The sequence below is a fragment of the Electrophorus electricus genome, chromosome 19 (assembly GCF_041902795.1).
Source record: "Electrophorus electricus isolate QZ-2024a chromosome 19, ASM4190279v1, whole genome shotgun sequence".
NCBI lineage: Eukaryota > Metazoa > Chordata > Actinopteri > Gymnotiformes > Gymnotidae > Electrophorus > Electrophorus electricus.
This window is the reverse complement of record NC_137515.1, coordinates 3,868,417-3,885,866: the sequence shown is the minus strand read 5'-3', so window position 1 is coordinate 3,885,866 and position 17,450 is coordinate 3,868,417. Positions and strand designations below refer to the sequence as shown.

Sequence of the window (17,450 nt, the reverse complement as noted above, 5' to 3'; positions counted from 1 at the left end):
TGAAGGCTTGCCTTTGCCCTCAGACACACATACAGGAGTAATATTATTGTATGCAAAAGAGCTCCACGTGCAAATGTATCTTCCGCTTCTTCGTTGCCAGCTGAGGTATCAAACGCTACAATGCGCGTTAGGAATCGACCAATAGACGGTCATAACACAAAGTCGACTTTCAGACAACCCCACAACCTTTCCCTCCTCCCTCCGGCTGTGAGGCAAGCATTAATATAGCCTGTGGTGTAGCAAGGGCAGGCAAACCTGCAGCTGTTTGTCCTCACGACAGAACCTTTCGTCTTACGCTTGCAAACAATGGCGCAGTGGTGCAGTGAGAGACACTGCTCTGAACGGTACGTGCCTGTGTGCGCACACACGCACACACACACACACACACACACAATCCTTCCCTCAAATACGCAGCAGCAGCTGTCTGCTGATGATAAGACACAGCAGACACGGCCATCAACTCTAATTGGCTAACACAGCCTGGGCGAGCGTGTCAAGACTGCAGGATACAACGGTATAAAGGGGTCAAAGGTCATTCATGTGCTTCACCCCTGGTCATGATGCCACAGTAGTTTGCGAGGCACTGACGGCGACTGAGGTCTTTAACATATTAAAATTACTGCGTGTCCTTTGTGATACACCCAGGGTGATTTTGTGCCTCAGAAATCTAGTACATGTGGCAACAAAGTGTTCTGTGTTTTTTTTTTTTTTTTTTTTCCACTTTCCTTTTCTCAAGGACTTGAACGTTTTGGTGAGGCATTTTGCAAGTGCTCGTAAGGGGAAGTGAACGGCTCTCTGCTACCTTAATTAGCCTTCGCCGTGCTTATCGTTAAGCCGGATTTTGGATCTTGGCCATTTGGCTATGATCCAGCCCGACGCAGTGCCATAATCCATAAGCTTCTGAGAGCGGCAGGCTTGACGAGATGCGCCAAAACTGCATGGTGGCAGTGTAAACTCAGCGCTGGTTATTACAGATTAAGCACTGGTTAGTCCTTATGGCCCCTGGAATCATTTTCATCCTTTCCAGTATAAAGCCTCTAACTTTTTAATCATTCATGGGCAAAGAGGCCTGCACAGATGTGAAGCCCGTGACAAAATGGGATCAAACTGTCTTAATCGTTTCATGATCGTTTTTATGACCCATCTGGGTCAGCATATGCTAATCTGATTGTTCTTACTGCTATATTTATTTTCATATCTGTTTCCTTCATTCCAGAGGTTATAGCTATAGCTAAAGGCTATAGCAAATTAGCCTTGGTCCATTAAAGACCATTTGTACTATTGTTGGAACAGCAGCAGCATATTACAGCAGGGTTATAGAATTAAAGAAAATATCTCTACTTCCCTGGGAATAAGCACAGGCTGGACACTAAAAGACCCGCTCAGTGCATCTGGTTCAAGATACCTAGTATGAACGCATAAATGCATGTGCCCATGATTCTTTCTGGCACCCACAGTATGATTAATGCACAAAGGTATTGATTTTTCACCCCCCGCCGCAACCCCACCACTGCTCCTCCACCGCATGTTTGCAAGGATCTCCTTTTATTCAGCCTTCTAAACCCTTCTCTGCTAAGTAGGAGAAGGAGAGGAGCTGGGATTCAGGGGCAGATGGAGCATGTTACTGAGTGGAAAGAGTAGGAAGTGAAGAGGTTTTAAGCATTCTGGCTGGAGCGAAAGTGAGTGTCTCCGCATTGCCTGTTTATCCAGGCTATTCTCTGCAGGCCCACTGACCCATTTTTCCCTCGGAATAGTACTAAGGAACAGGTAAAAGCGGAGGAGAGGAGCCTCCGATTGGGCCCGCATTCTGTCAGCCGGCCTCTCTGAGCCTCCGTCTCCTTCCAAGGTCCACTGGTGGAGGGGGCAGCCATGTTGTTCGTCCTCCTTCCACCAGCCGCACAAGGGAGGGGCTAAAGCTGTCAGACCACCGCCCGCCTTTCAGTGTTCCTGGGCTCCATTTGAATTCTGCTGGAGTTCTGTCCCACATAGCTAGCCTGATGTGTAGTCTGGACAGGGCTGCATTTATGCAGTCAGTCCTACCTATTTCTAAGGCATGTAAAAATGTTATATCCACATAGTTGTAATTGTGTTTTGTTCTTATTGTCATTACCAGTGGCAGATTGATTTTCTATGTGCAGGGGCACTTACTGAGCACTGGCATGTATGACCACGAAGCCCAAGCAGAGTGATTAGCGGTGATGAATATGCTTATTCCAGCAGGAGCTCGTTAAATCCACCTCGTTAAATGGGTGGGGTTTGAATTGGGCCCCTCCTCCACAGTGCAACAGTGAATTGTGAATCCAGGGCAACAGTCAACTTACTGCTTAATGGTTTGCAAAATGTCAGTGGCAAAAACCACTAAACGGATGATGTCTCCGTAATGTCACCAGTGTATTATCAACTTCAGTAAACCAAAACCCCAGGGTGAGCTCTGCACTTTTGACAGAACACAACACTGAATACTGACAGCTTTTATCTCATTTTTCAGTATCCACCCACCATCAATACATGTTATTCTTTTAAAAGGGAGGGAGTTCATGCCTTCATTTATCTCACCCATATTATGCAAAAGTTTCTATTACATGCATTGTATTAAATGCTTATTGTTGTGCCGTATTTAATCTCTTAACATGTTTCTATACAGTGCGGCTTACGATGAGATGGAAATAAAGTCTCTTTCTATCTCTTTCTCTCTTGCGTTTTCTTGTGCTCTTGCTTTCTCTCTGTCCCCCTCTTCCCCTCTCTCTCTCTCTCTCTCTCTCTCTCTCTCTCTCTCTCTCGCCCTCTCTGTAGTGGTAATGCTGATGACCACAGGTCCTGCTGTTAAGGCCATGTGTGGAATGGGAGTGGGAGTCCCTGCAGTACCATCCATCACTGCTGGGCACCGGTGTGAGGCACGGTGGTCACGGGCGGCACCAGGCCTTCGCTCCTCTCTGGCTATGGGCCTAATGCTCCCCATGAATAATAAATTAACACTCTGCCAAGAAATTCATGGCCTCCGGAACTGGTTGCAGGTTTGCTTGACGGCCTCGCTCCTCAATCCTACATGTTCTGACACAAGAATGCGTCTAAAATGGCAAAAGTGATAACAATAGCTGAGAGCATAATCGGCCGGGTGGTATACCATGTAGACACATACTCATTATGCTGTGTTGGACATCCTGTGGACAGTCCCAGGCTAGACATATATGAACAGACAGACATATGCCCATACTTACAAGCTATAGAAAAATTTCTAAATAGACATATGCTTTCATAATGCTTCATTGAAATGGAAGAAAGTATAGCTTCTTTTGAACTTGTGTATGTAAACCTTTATTCATTAGATTGAAGATAGCTAGAAAACAAAGAAGGCATTATAGTTACACAAACACACACACACACGCACACACACACACAGACACGCACACACACACACACACGACACACACATGCACGCACACACACACATACAGACACACACACATGCACACACACACACACGCACACACACACACACTACTCTAAAGTCTCCATCTGAGATGCCAGTTAAAAGTGAAGCATGGATGGTGTCTCAGTATGACACATGCAATGAATTGTGTCTCAAATCTATTTGTTTGTGAAATATTGCCTTCCCTTATCAAATATTTACTGGAGAAAAGCACCACAGATGGTTGGCAGGCTAATGCTTTCTGACATCCTCCCGTCAATGGACACATACCAATCTCATGCACAGCTTGCACAAAACTGCACTTATTTAACACTGCAATTCGACTTTTATGACTCTACACATATGCATTCATTCATTAGGATGGAACCATAAGGTTTACATAATGTAAAGGGATAATACTACATAAACTCTTAGAGAAAATAACTGTACCGCTGCAAATCTCTCCGCTTTCCCCCTTCACATGTACCATTGCTCAAGGTTATTAAACCGTTCCAATAATGTCACATCTGTAAATTGTTCACCAGCAGGCAAATACAAACCATCCAAAGAAAATGGCTGCTCCAGCTCTCGGCCTTAGAGGCATTGGGTTCTCTAGTGAGTTTGCTAAATGCCCCATAAAAAGAGCAGCCAACCCTGAGGGTGGGAACGATTGTGTGTATGAGTATTACATTTAACTGACACAAATTTTCAAACCACTCTCTCTTCTGGATTCAATGGTGAGCGAACTGGATGAATACGGCAGAGCTAAAAGAAACGGGGGTCAGAGGTGACTCTGGCAGGCGCTCAGTGGCAGGATTGGGTGGCTAAATTGGGTCAGACAACGCACCTGTAGGTGCAGTGGGGGTGTGGGTACAGTTTTATCAGTGTAGTTGTTGTTACATTTACGGCATTTAGCTGACACTTTTATCCAAAATGACTTACAATTATGACTGAGTACAACTTGAGCAACTGAGGGTTAAGGGTCTTGCTCAGGGCCCCAACAGTGGCAACTCAGCAGTGGTGGGGCTTGAACCAGCAACCATCCAATTACAAGTCTAGTACCTTAACCACTGAGTTACCACTGCCCACCTTGTTGGTGTTGTTGATGTTGTTGTTGCTGTAGCCTGGCAGCTTAGAGGTCTGGATCAACCGCATGCTCAGTATAGGACAACATAGATAAGTGATATGACAAATGTCCAATTGGAGTTTATATTTTTTAATGGCAAAGGGGGAAAAAAGAAATGAACAACTATATAAATAAAAAAAATAATAATATTGCTCTTAAGTAAAACACATCAGTTGTGGCCTCTGCTTGTTCTGGGATCACATTTCATTCACATTTCATTCAAGCACAACGTTAAATCTGACAGCAAATTACATAAACTCATACTCGGGCTACATAAAGACAGCAAGTCAAAGGCCAACAAAAGTGGATGGAGAAGAAACTGGCCAGCATGTTGGAAGAAGACCACCAGAAGCCTACCTGTGACGGGCACTGTGTCTCTCTCCCATGACACAACAGTGATGTATTTCTCCACTGAGGAAGGAATAATGCACTTGAAGACCGCCACACTGCCTCTCATGGCTGTCTGGTCCGCCACCCGGACTGTGTATGGCTCTCGTAAGACTGTACCGGGAACAAGGTCAGGGTTAGGAGGGTGTTAGGAGTCAGGCAAAAACAGAGGCTATGCACTGCAGTGGACTGACATGGAAGCAGCATTTCAGGAATGGCCTGTTTCATGACTGGTATTTCTTGATGTGATGCATGTACAGCTGCTTGCCTGGGCATGGGCCAAGTCTGGGTCAAACCTGGCACATACCAAATGCAGTCTAAGTCTAGTTCTGGACCGATTAGCTGTTTCATGAAAACCGTTTACATTTTTATGTCTGGTGCTAATTAATTAATTGCCAAGATCTACACTAAATGTCTTAGTGGAAAACTTATTATTGTTAGTGGCAGGAAACTTATTACACAGGTTGCCATTAAAATCGAGCCACGTGAACAAAACAAACGATGCATGCAGATCATAAAACTCACCGGCCTTAATATGAACATCCTGGCTTCTAATTTTCCCTGAAGGATTTTCCGCGGTGCAATAGTATGTGTTGTCATGGATCACTTTGTTGTAGCTCGAGGGGGGGAAGTGGAAGATCTGCAGTGTGCCGTTGGGGTGGACGTGACGGATCCCTGGAACGTTGTAGCTCTCCTCGCCTGTAGCCAGGTACCAGCGCAGTGTGGCCGGGGGCACGGCGGTGGCGGGACAGGGCACCAGCGTCCCTGTGGTGCTGGCGAACACTACCTCTTGCACAGATGCATTGACGAAATACAGGCTGGAATGTAGGTCTTCACTGTGAACTGTAAGAACAGGGTGAAGGGCAGAGTTAGGGCATGAGTGATAGGTGAGCGAGACCCGTTGGCTTGTGGGTCTGCAGCTGTGTAAGTCTCTGTTGCAGCTCAGCTCATGAGAAGTTATGGGTTATGAGAAAAGTTAATGGGTCTCTCTTTGAGAAGGGGGTTTTCAGCACACCACAGAGAAGGGTGATGTATTAGTTTAGACGGCTTTCGCTTCTCTTAAGTCTGTCACCAGGCAACTTGGCCTAGTTCTGACTCCTCGCTCTTTAAGGAAATGACCCTCGCATGCTTATCAATTTATTACAAGATTTTGAACCATGATCCATCTTCCCATGTTGATGTCTTTACTCGGTTTATGCATTCTATTCACTCAGACCTGACCAAATGCTTTATGTAATGAAGGTAAAACTACAGTCCTTGACCAAAAAGCTTTTTCTCTGGGAGTTCAGAAATTCAGTAACCCATTCACCAAGCCCAAATTCAACAATAAACTGACCCCTCCATATGCACTTCTAAAAGCCTGAGGCTGCACTCATCTGAAATCCCCATATCCATAAAGATTTAAGGTAACCTTTACAGGATGCCCCTGCCTCTGTTAAATGCACATTACTGGCTGGGTATACTGAAAGACCTGAGCAAGTAAACTGTGTCCACAGGTTCTATATATAAGATTCACACTGCATTAAAGCTTCTTTTGTCTCAGAACATTTTTGAAAACATATAAAAAATTCAGGGCCCTTTTCCAAGCTAGCTGATTCTCCAACATGGCAGGGTTCTGATGGATGAAAGGCTCTTGGGACTGGAATCGTAAAAGCATTCGCTGGTTTTTCCGGTCTTTGTCAGGGTTGAGGCGGACACGTGAGTTTACCCCCGTGCACTCAAACAATAGCACGCAGGTTCTGCAGGCTTTAGGCTGGTGGCCCCTGTCTATCAGTTTCGGCTTTGCTCTTGCGTTAAGATTCATTTGGGCACCAGTTTAATGGACTCCGTATGTAAGTCTGTATAGCATCTCTAGGCAATGGTTAGTGATTGTATTTGTTTCACAGATGGACAATAATACCTCAGTCTTCATTTTGCTCTTAAAACACTGACAGCTCATTTCCGAAGTATACTAGGCCGAGAAGTCAATGATTGATGCGTCATCATTTAAAGAAAATGCCTTAAAGATCAATTAGTTACCCCAGTCTGAATGCCAGAAGAGCATCAAAACAACACTATATAGATCTTACGCAGTTTATTAGTGTATGACATTAGTATGGAACATTTTTACCACAGCACCGTTGTTTCATTGCAACAATGTGCAGCGTCAAAAACCTACATTTTGTCTATTTTACATGTACATGTTGAATGCAAAAAAAATCAGGAACAATCAGCATTTTACGGTGTTTGCAGTTTGTTAATGTCTGAGTGAAAGAACTAGATCAGAGAACATCATGGTCACACAGACAGCCTGCAGCTGAAAGGTATGTTTCAATAAGTCAGTTTTCTATCTGTAGTTTCCAATAAGGTGCACAACAGCTTCTCAGAAAAGAACCTTGAAAAGCCATCCATGTGATTCACTATGTCAGAAATGGTCACCTCCAAAAAATCTAATTATCTTATAATCATCAAATAAAAATGGACAGACAGAGCTGTTCAAATATGGATGTTGATGAATGTATAATTCATTAGGCATTTTATTCCTGACAGCAACATCACAGTCTTTTCAGGCAGTCTGATTTAAGGCCCTGATCTGCTTGCAGTAAGAGACAGCCCAACTTGGGTGTCACTCCCTGTTTTTACCGCCCTGTCGTGAACATTTTAATCCCAGATGGCCAACGCATGTGATGTGCTGGCCCTGGGTAATTCTATCCCAGTGGCCAATATCTCTGGGATGCATAGTTGGCAGCTCAAGTGCATTGTAAAATCAAGGGGAATGGTATGGGGTCTAGGGGACTCACAAAGATGCTGACTAGGGAAGAAACCGCAGAGATGGATGAAGGAAAACACGTGGGGTTGCAGTCTTTTTTTCCAAAGCCTCATGTAGGTGATGCTCAACTCATTTTAATTTTATTTTAGATTATGTGCGACACCCCCCCCCCCCCAAATCAAATTGTACTTGGAGAAAATGTACTTGTTTAAACAATATTTTATTAATATAAGAGTTTCTGAAGTGCTTAAATTGCCACCAGCTTTTCATTTTGCTTAGAGTGATTGCTGAGCTGCATCACTGTACAGAGGTCAAGTGCAATAGGGCACATTTCTTTCATATTGATATCTTGCAAATGTTTCTCAAATTTATGATATCATTACAATGGTTCAGCCTTTTCTCTTCATATGAAGCCAAATTATATGTTTAACTTTGAAACACAACACCATGTGTCCACTGATAGTGTGTAACCAGCCATTGCAGGAGACCTTTGAAAACTGGCCAGGCGATTTATGTAGGTGAATGTGCAATCGATACTAAGTGTAGAAACTGCAACAGCAGTCACAGCCTTGCTGCAACCCCCATTAAAGTCACCAGAAGACCACCAGTAGAGGGAAAGGTCCCAACACCTCACCTCACCATAAAAGACCTGTTCATCTCACAGACATACAGCTTAAACTTAATCAAACCCCCAAAACTTGAAGAGCTACCTCTCTTTAAATAAAATTGCAAATTCTATTTGTGGTAATCACAATTCTTCACTCAGTAGTCAAATTAAAGTTGACATATTTTCTGTATCCTCATTCATGAAACTGATTGTATTACAGCAACTGCTCTTTGTGAAGATACTTCTTTTCCACGAAGAGAGTGAAGAGAGAGGAGCATGTGACAAGCTCAGACCAAAATAAAGGAATTCATAGCCCGGCAGCCAGGAATCAAGCCTACAGGAACAGAGAGTCCTCCCCCATCCAGGAGTCAGGCCTATAGGAACAGAGAGTCCTCCCCAATCCTGGCACTACAGGCCCTAGTCACTGGCTACTGGCCACTGCCATGTCCTGCTTGACTACGCTCCTGTCATTTGTCTGAGCGATGCCCATTGGCTGGGTGTCCCTGGTGTCTGGAGCTAGCCCAGGACAGCTAGCTTAAGGTAATTAAGGCAGTACTGTTCGGAGTGTGCCCAGAGTGGGTTGGGGTGGGGTGATGTGGGGATGGCTGGTGCTGGGTTAGGAGTTCACATTCCCCCGCCTGCCCTGGGGCTGCAGCAGATCCCTGAACACAGGGGCCCTTTAGCTCTCCAGCTCCCAATTTGCTCTCATGAATATTAAGCACTGCCCGATGACACAGTTAATGGCCCCCTACTCGCTGGCAATATGTAAAGACGTCGATACGCCTCTGATGTTGAGTGCGGTCACAGCCCAGCGACGAGGGTCCCCGTTGGAAAAGCCAAGCCGCTTTTCTCTCTGTCTCTCTTACACTCTCTTTTTTCGTCCCTCCATCTCTTAAGTGAGATAATCTGAATATCATCTGAATATCATCTGAATAGCGGCAGAGCAAATGCTCGTTTGCGGACTCCCCGGTTGCAGTGACAAGATCAAACGACCTTTGTAGACCCAAATCAATTACAGGAGTGGGAGATGTTGACGTCTGAATCCAGGCAAGATGAGGAATCGTTTGGCTATCGCCAAACGAGCTCCTGCCACCGGCGCTTGGCCTGAAATACACGGCACTGCTGAGCTCATCTCATCAGGCCGCATACACAGATTCCGCAACACGCCAAGTACATATTAACTGAAATATGCTGGATTTCTCTTGGATAAAAGATTGATTTGCAACATGATTTTGTTATTTGGCTGACAATCAATTTTAAACCCCTCAGAATAAATCTTTATAATAATAATAATGCTGTTGTTATTATTATTATTATTATTATTATTATTATTATTATGAGGTCCCTGAACACAGAGCCCTCTTCCCCTTCTCCCCATTTCAGCAGTTAAAAATTATATTATAAATATATATATAAAATTATATATATATATATATATATATATATATATATATATATATATATATATATATATATAGCAAGTTCCCTGAAGATTGCTATGGTAACTATTTAGATAATGACTATACTGTTAATGGTCCTATTTAAATTTTCTTGGCAAAATAATTAAGTTTATGATTTCTTTGATTAACACACTGCCCTTATTAGCTGAGAGCAGTGACTCGCTCTCCAGAAACCAACTGCTTTGAAATATATTATTATTAGACATCTGATTTGGAGCAACACCAGAGCAGAGTAACATTCCAGTTAGCTATCACAGTATCTACATCTGCATTTGCACATTAAACCAGAATCAGTCTGGAACAAAGAACAAGACCAAACAGTCCTGGGCTTATATGTGATTGTGGGTCAAATGATGAGATTTCACTATCCTATCTTCAAAGCGATTCTTTCAGCTTCATAAGATGTGCCTGTCTGTCTGTCTGTCTGTCTGTCTGTCTCTCTCTCTCTCTCTCTCTCTCTCTCTCTCTCTCTCTCTCTCTCTCTCTGTCTGTCTCTCTTTCCACATTCCCCCATTCTGTCCATCTTTCTCCCTTCATTTTAACCACTGATAAGCTAAGACATTTATAATTAGTTATTAAGTTTGCCCACATAAAAAATACAACTCACCATTCAAGATGCACTGGAAAAAGATTATGACCAATATCCTCATGCCCTGCTCCTTTCAATCCCCACGCTAAGATTCTTCCTCTTCCCACACTACACTTTCTTTACCTTTTTAAAAGAGGTTCTAATATCCTCAGTATATGGATTACAGTGTTACATGAGCATATATGAATAAGAGCTATCTCTCCCTCTGTCTGTCTATCTTTCTCTCTCTCTCCCTCTCTCCTCCCACCCATTCTCTTCATCTCATCCTCCTTCCCACTATCCTCACTGGAAGGTCTACTCCATTTTGAGATGTGCTCTGCAGTGCTACACCCCCCACCCCCCACCCCCCATCTCCGTAGCGGGCGGAGAACAACCCAACCCACCCGACGAGAAGTGCAAGTCTACCTGCGAAATCGCACGCGTTCTGCCCTGCATACATCCCAAGGAGAAAAAAAAGAAAAAGAAAAAAGCCTATTCTGCTGTGGGGACAGTTAGGACACTGTTTTCATCTCTCTGATATATTACCCCAGGGACTGCCCATCTGACGCACCCATAAATCTTTGTGATGGACACTTGGAAAATTGGGGCTATATGCATAAGAGTCACATGCAAAAAAGAAAAAAAAAACCACACAGACATGAACACACATGTGCACGCGCGCACGCACACACACACACACACACACGCGCGCGCGCACACAACAAAACCTATTCTGAGAGAACAGAAGAACCAAGGTTAAAATAAGGCTTAAACAATCATTCTCTTTTCCTTTTTTTTCCCTATAGCCTACATTTTCTTTCCTTTTTCCAGTTTTACGTCTACAGTAATGGTGCCACTGTGCTAGTCCTGGGTCATTTCCCATCATGCTTATTTAGTGGCAGGGGAGGTTAGTTCTGCGAAGTGAGGCAGCCAAGCATATGTAAATGTATTCAGAGCATTTAGTGCTCAGGATTAATCAAATTATAATTTAATCATCTGATCAAACAGCAATTAGCATAATCACTTCTGGGGACAGCCTGATAGAAGGGAATGGAAACATAACAGACCCTAGGCTAGCAACACTTTAATTGGCTGGGATCTTTGAAAATGTTTCACATTTCTGGGTGTTGAAACTCTGCCCTTTTTATACAAATGCTCGTTTAAATCCTGGGTTGGCTGTTACACCACACACATGCATTCAGCAGCCAGACATCATATACAACCCCTTGAAACATCTAAATTACAGTGTACACTAGTATGCTGAAATCTGATTTACCACCAGTCAAAAAAGATTTTGCTCTTTGCACGTTTTAAGAAAAAAAAATCATAAGGGAAAATCAAAGGGTTTAATACATTTCTCCGACGAGTTTAAGTAAAATTGTTTGGAAAACACAAATGAAAAATGACTTGAAAAATTTCGAATTTACAGTATGGTTTCCTGAACAATTTTAATAAATATTCTAAAAATGTTGAGGATGGCTTTCAAATATTTTTAATGAAATGTTTTCCCTCTCTGCCTGACCTCATTACTAACAAACTAGCCCCTAAAACTATATATACTCCATATATACTCCCAGATACACTGTGTCAAGAGAAAAAGATAAATACTAAATACTGATACAGTGCCAGGACTTATTTTTCTAAATTTCCTGTTATTACTGTATGTGTACTGGCTTTGAATGAAGTCTACAAATGTCTAATGAATACCACAACAAATGTTTAATATATTTATATATTAATCACATTACATAGCGCCATTTAGGTATTAAATGTATCACTTGTCTTCAGTTCACATCAGAAGTTGTCTTCCCACTTATTCTGTACCGTATAGCTGTTAGACTGCGGATTGCTCAAACCACATCCTGCAGACTTGGTGTTGTAATGAAAACTGTAGCACTCTGCATGGCACTCAGAGTCGCCTGACAGTGGCGTGTAATTTAACCCGCCACGCGTCGCTCCGAGAACACCTGCAGCGAACGAGGTCCGTAACCGTTTACATAAGAGCGGCGCGTCACCCAGCAACCTGCTTCATGGTGGCGATGACAGAAGAGCTCTCATTAGTGGACCACATTTCCCCGTGGCAACCAGGCTGTTTTAGACTGCCAAGTCATCAACGCCAGGATAAATACACGTGGAAGCCACTCGACTAGCCTCCTTCTGTCAGCCTGTGCCAAGTCCAGGACATTTCCACCCCTTTTCTAGGTCAAAGTGACACTAAGCCATGCAGGTATAGAGGATGTGGAGTCTGACAGCCACGACTAGCCCAAGTTCACCCACTCTTGGGTGACTCTGAGAAGGCCACACTGAGATGAATGGGACAGGAGGTGCTTGGAAACTGACATATTTTTAGGTGGGATTTGGGATAATCACAAAAACATGGTGGCTGTCAATGTACTGCTGAAACAATTTATGTAGGTGCCATTAAGAGACGAATAAATTACAGATAATACATTATCAGCAATATAGAAAAATAGAGTGCAGTTGGTGATAGTTAAAAATGGTGGTAGTAGTGGTACCCACATCTGTAAGGCTCTGGTGTGCTGTGTGTGGTGTGATATCAGTGGTTCTTCTCTCCACTGTGACAGATGTACATCATCATACAGTAGTGCATCCTCACCCTATCAATATTGGCCTTCATCCTGGGACATGGGAAGTGTGAGCAACTAAGAAACACACACTATTCAACCTGAGTGATTTCACACAGCAGACATGTGCGACTGCAGTAACAGGAACCCTTAATTAAAAGGTATAAGGCACCATGCCGTTAAAAAACAAATAACAAATGCTTCTGTGCTGAAATCCAGCTTTGGTGTGATGAGGGCATTAAAAGTTGCATTTATTTCCAGGTTTAAAAATTATGTGGAATACAAGAAGTCTGAAGGCCCTGATATGGGTCAGTGAGTAGTTTCACTTCATAACAATACAGAAATTGAGACAGTAAATAATGGCCACTGGAGTGTATTAAAATCCTCATCTTGCAATCTGAAAACCATACAAACAGGCCACGAATTAGTTTAAGTCTTTTAGTTCACAGGAAGTGAACATGCTCCCCACAGAGCAGGCCTATCTCACATCATTAGTTTTGCATTTATAAACTGATTAAAATCTCTCAGTGACAGCTTCATCAAGATCAATCAGTCGTTCCGGCCTCCCTGCCTTGGCGTTCTAAATGAGACATCTAAATACTGCTGACAGCAGCTCAGTCTCTATGCATGAAATCTTTAGTCGTTCAAATACATCAGTCCTTCATGAATTTCCAGGCTAACTTGTGTCTGTCCTGTGTGTAGTGCATATGAGTAATTGCAAACCACAGCTTTCACTGGTGAAGACGTTAATTTTAAAACTCTCCTCCATATCCCGGCACTTACATACGCTTCATTTTAAATTGGGTACAGCCAAACACACTCTTTTCTGGCATCGGTGCAAGGGACTGCATGTTCAAGGCCTTGACCTATATTTGCACTATTTATTAGCATCCAATTAAATGTGTATTTGCCACCACCTTGCAGAAACATCATCATTCCTGTTAGCCAGCATGACTCTCCAAGGATGGACCCAAAGCTCCCAATTACGGGCTGCGTTTTAATCGAGCCGTGGTGGCGAGAGCTCTCCAGCCAGCAGAGAGCCCTTGAAAACAACTCTCCATGATACTGCATGTTAAAGCTCTGCTTATCTAATATCACAAGACCAGTGTTGAGGAAGACACCATAGTTAACTGGATTGCGAAAGCACTGCTGGATGGAGAGTATATTAGTTTAAGTCATTTAGTTCACAGGAAGTGAACCAACACTTTCCTCTTGATTTAACACAACAAAATTGTGTTAAACAAATCACACTGGCACAGAAGAATTTGTTGCTACAAACATTCAGAATAAACTGTAATGTTCCTGAAAATACAGAAAATGAATCCCCTTTACTGGCATTTCCCATTATATCAAGTGATTAGAAATACATTTTTATACTGATAAAGACTGAAATTGGTATTATCATGCAAAGTTTGTCAAATAACTACACAATCTCTTACAGTACATCTCCTCTCTGCATCAACGCCTGGCTGGCTGTCATCGTGCCATAGTACTTCCGGGGTCACCTGTGCCACACACAGTCTTGCAAATACAGGCACGGCTGCAGTCTCGTCCATTACACGGGTTTCCATAGAGACCATGCAAGGAGTGGGTTATGTGCTTGGCCAAATCAAGAAAGCTGCATTTTGTAAGGCATCTGGTCTCTGTCTCCTCACAAGAGATGCTTGCTATGGGGAGCAGGAATGTAGAGGGGACATGGGGAGGGGGTTGGGGGGGGGCGTGTAGAGGGAGTATGGAGCACCGACTCAGGCTTGCCTGTCGACTGAAAAACTGCATCAGAAAACAGATCAATCGGCTCTAAAAGTGCCTCAGCCGCAAAATCAGAATAAATGGAACAGTACAAATGGTGTACTATTGATCAAAGGGAAGCACTCTGAATGCTCTTTAAAAACCTCATTTGAACACAGTCCACCAGGTAGCCACAGTTTAATTTTGCAATGAAATGGCGCTGAAATACTGACAATCAAGTCGATCGACGCAGCACCCGAAGAGCTTATGCAGTCGTGTCCATGCATTTCACGCAAAGCGTGCCAGAGACCTGCTGGAATGTGTGAAAACAACATTTGAAACGTATGAAAAATAATGTTCTGTCACGGATGGTGCAGGAGCGGACAAGGCTCCCCTGGATGAAAAGCCACCACGCCAGACAGATGCTTCTGCACACGTTCCTGCATGTGTCCATCACCGCGGTGCTACAGCCTTTGTGCTAAACAACCACTGCTCTCGATCGGCACACCATCCTTTCCCACAAAATGGTTTTCCTGTCATCTTCACTTGACGCATCGCCATCGCTGGGCTGCCTGAATGGGAGGGGGTTCACATTCAGTTTTGTCTCCTATAAAATCTCATAAATGCCCCTATTTTCTCCCAGTTCCATTCCCCCCTTACACACCAGACCCCCACCCCCACCCCATACACACCCTTCCTGATTTAGCCCAGCAACCATGCACCCCTTTCTCAATGCCTCTCCATTTTACAGCCTCAGTCAAATTTTCCTTCCTGTCGAGCATCCGCACAAAGCCCTTACAGGTCATTCAGATTAGAACAGTAATCTAACAAAATCGGGATTTACTCATAGAAAACATGCTTCAGGACCAGTGATGAAGCTCTGATTGGGATTTGGGATTTGGGGAAAAAAAATGTTCTTCCTCCCCTTCAATGCTTCAGTGTTTCAGCTTCAACATGGCGCGCGTGATGCCACAAAAACAGAAATACCTCTTTTTCATAGAGTGCTATTTTCTTTCACACAGTGGAGTCTTCTTTGTTTTTTTTTCCAAAGTAATTAAGTGATTTTGAAGTGCTTTACATAGCACATTAATAATGTATAATTGAGTTTATTACATCATTGAAATGACCATACTTATTTTCTTAATCAAATTTCCATGGCAAAATGTTATGCATAATTTCTAAGTGACATAAAGTAATCCAAAATAAATGTTTTGGGAAGCATTATGTACACTTTAAGGCAAATGACAACTGGAATGACATGATTTATTTATTTAATGGCCATGATACATTGACAAGTTAAATTTGCATAATCATATAAAATCAAGAATCTTGATTAAAAATGGCAACCATAAAATCACTGATTCAAATGTTTGTTTTTGATGGAGTGAATAACCGCTGCTATATTTCGATAAGCTTAAAGGGCGAACGAGGGTATTCCATTTTAATTTTCAAAATCGCAAGCAAGAATCCGAATTAGACCATCATTACGAAATGTTTTCTGTCTTTCTCTTGCATCGCGTTACAAACTAAAACAAAAACAATGAAATAGTAATAAATCGAAGAGGTCACAATGGAAAACCACTGTTTAAAAATTTAGCCTATGTAAAGTTGAGCGTAATTAACCTTTATAGATGTGGCAAGCTAGCTAACCCCTGTCCTCTGAAATGTGAGTAGGACATATAGCCGTATAGTAATATATTTAATGCTTTTAAAAAGATTTTTACAACAAATGATTTATTTTAACCACTGATAAGCTAAGACAATTATAATTAGTTATTAAGTTTGGCCACATAAAAATACAACTCACCATTCAAGATGCACTGGAAAAAGATAATGACCAATATCCTCATGCCCTGCTCCTTTCAATCCCCACGCTAAGATTCTTCCTCTTCCCACAGTACACTTTCTTCTTTAAGATTTTTGCTTTTCTCCGGGTGGTTTTAATATCTTCAGTTTATGGGTTACAGTATGACATGAGCATATATGAATAACGGCAATCTCTCTCGCTCTCGCGCGCTCTCTCTCTCTCTCTCTCTCTCTCTCTCTCTCTCTCTGACGAGGTGTACGCTTCTGTTGATTGTCTTCAATAAAAAAGCCGCACTGAGATCCCACTGTAAAGGTCTTTGGTCGTGGACTCTCTGCCTTAATGCCGTGCCGGCGTCTCCAAGCGCTGCTCTGGCGGGTGCATGCGGGGCTCGCGTCGGTAACCGGCTGGCCAGGTGTGACGCGGAGTCTGTGGCGCTCTCCGAGCGTACGCTGGATAAGTGCAATGCGCACAGGTGGAGTTTCATGCAAAAGTCACGGAAATAACGCGTCGTTTCAAACAAAAGGCAAAAAAGTTAATCCGTCCATGCAAATGAAATCAGTCATTAGTCAAAAAATCATGGCAAACTTTCCCAGAAAAAAATAAAATGTAAAAAAAGAAACTGAAGCAAAATCCAGTCGGTGAATATGGAGTAGAGGTAGCCTAATAGTTGTTAGCTGGCCTCAGAACTGAGTCCCTCTTCACCACCTCGCGCCATCCAGTAGGCAACAAGCACACGCATCTTCCCCTCTGCTGCATTGATCAGGCTACTCCCCGCGCTCACCCCCTTTGGCTCCGAGCATTGCGGAATAACCCTCTCTCTCTCCTCTGCAGCCGCTTTCTTCCTTCGTTCCCTTAAAGGTGCAGGGGCGCACTGCTCTGCACGCAAAAGAGCGTATCCATCACACCAATCAGGCTAACAATCAACTCAAGCCATCACGTGATAAGTTGCGGCATTAGTCCCCTGTGACATATTTACACGGTTCAAAACGCTTAATAATTTACATTGCAAAGTTTAGTCGAACTG

At 43.1% G+C, this 17,450-nt stretch overlaps 1 protein-coding gene and 1 long non-coding RNA gene across 5 annotated transcripts in view; one reads left to right on the top strand and one right to left on the bottom strand.

Moving 5' to 3' along the window:
• The window catches only part of LOC113580733 (uncharacterized), a 36,826-nt gene extending 31,943 nt beyond the window's left edge, over window positions 1-4,883 (top strand). Inside the window, exon 5 of the long non-coding RNA XR_014118608.1 lies at window positions 2,794-4,883. This is a non-coding gene — a long non-coding RNA (uncharacterized LOC113580733). The remainder of the gene's footprint in view (window positions 1-2,793) is intronic.
• Window positions 1-17,244, bottom strand: part of dscama (Down syndrome cell adhesion molecule a) — a 58,984-nt gene extending 41,740 nt beyond the window's left edge. For 2 of the 4 annotated variants that reach the window (XM_081702096.1, XM_027015457.3), the window contains exons 1-3: window positions 10,346-10,465; window positions 5,448-5,765; window positions 4,893-5,036 (exon numbers count right to left, since the gene is read on the bottom strand). In XM_081702096.1, coding sequence (XP_081558222.1) covers window positions 4,893-5,036; window positions 5,448-5,765; window positions 10,346-10,388 — 505 coding nt within the window. In that variant the 5' untranslated portion in view covers window positions 10,389-10,465. Of the gene's footprint in view, window positions 1-255; window positions 404-4,892; window positions 5,037-5,447; window positions 5,766-10,345; window positions 10,466-16,426 lie in introns of those variants that run through there. The other 2 variants (XM_081702098.1, XM_081702100.1) reach the window with 2 other exon arrangements.
• Between the last annotated feature and the right edge of the window lie 206 nt (window positions 17,245-17,450).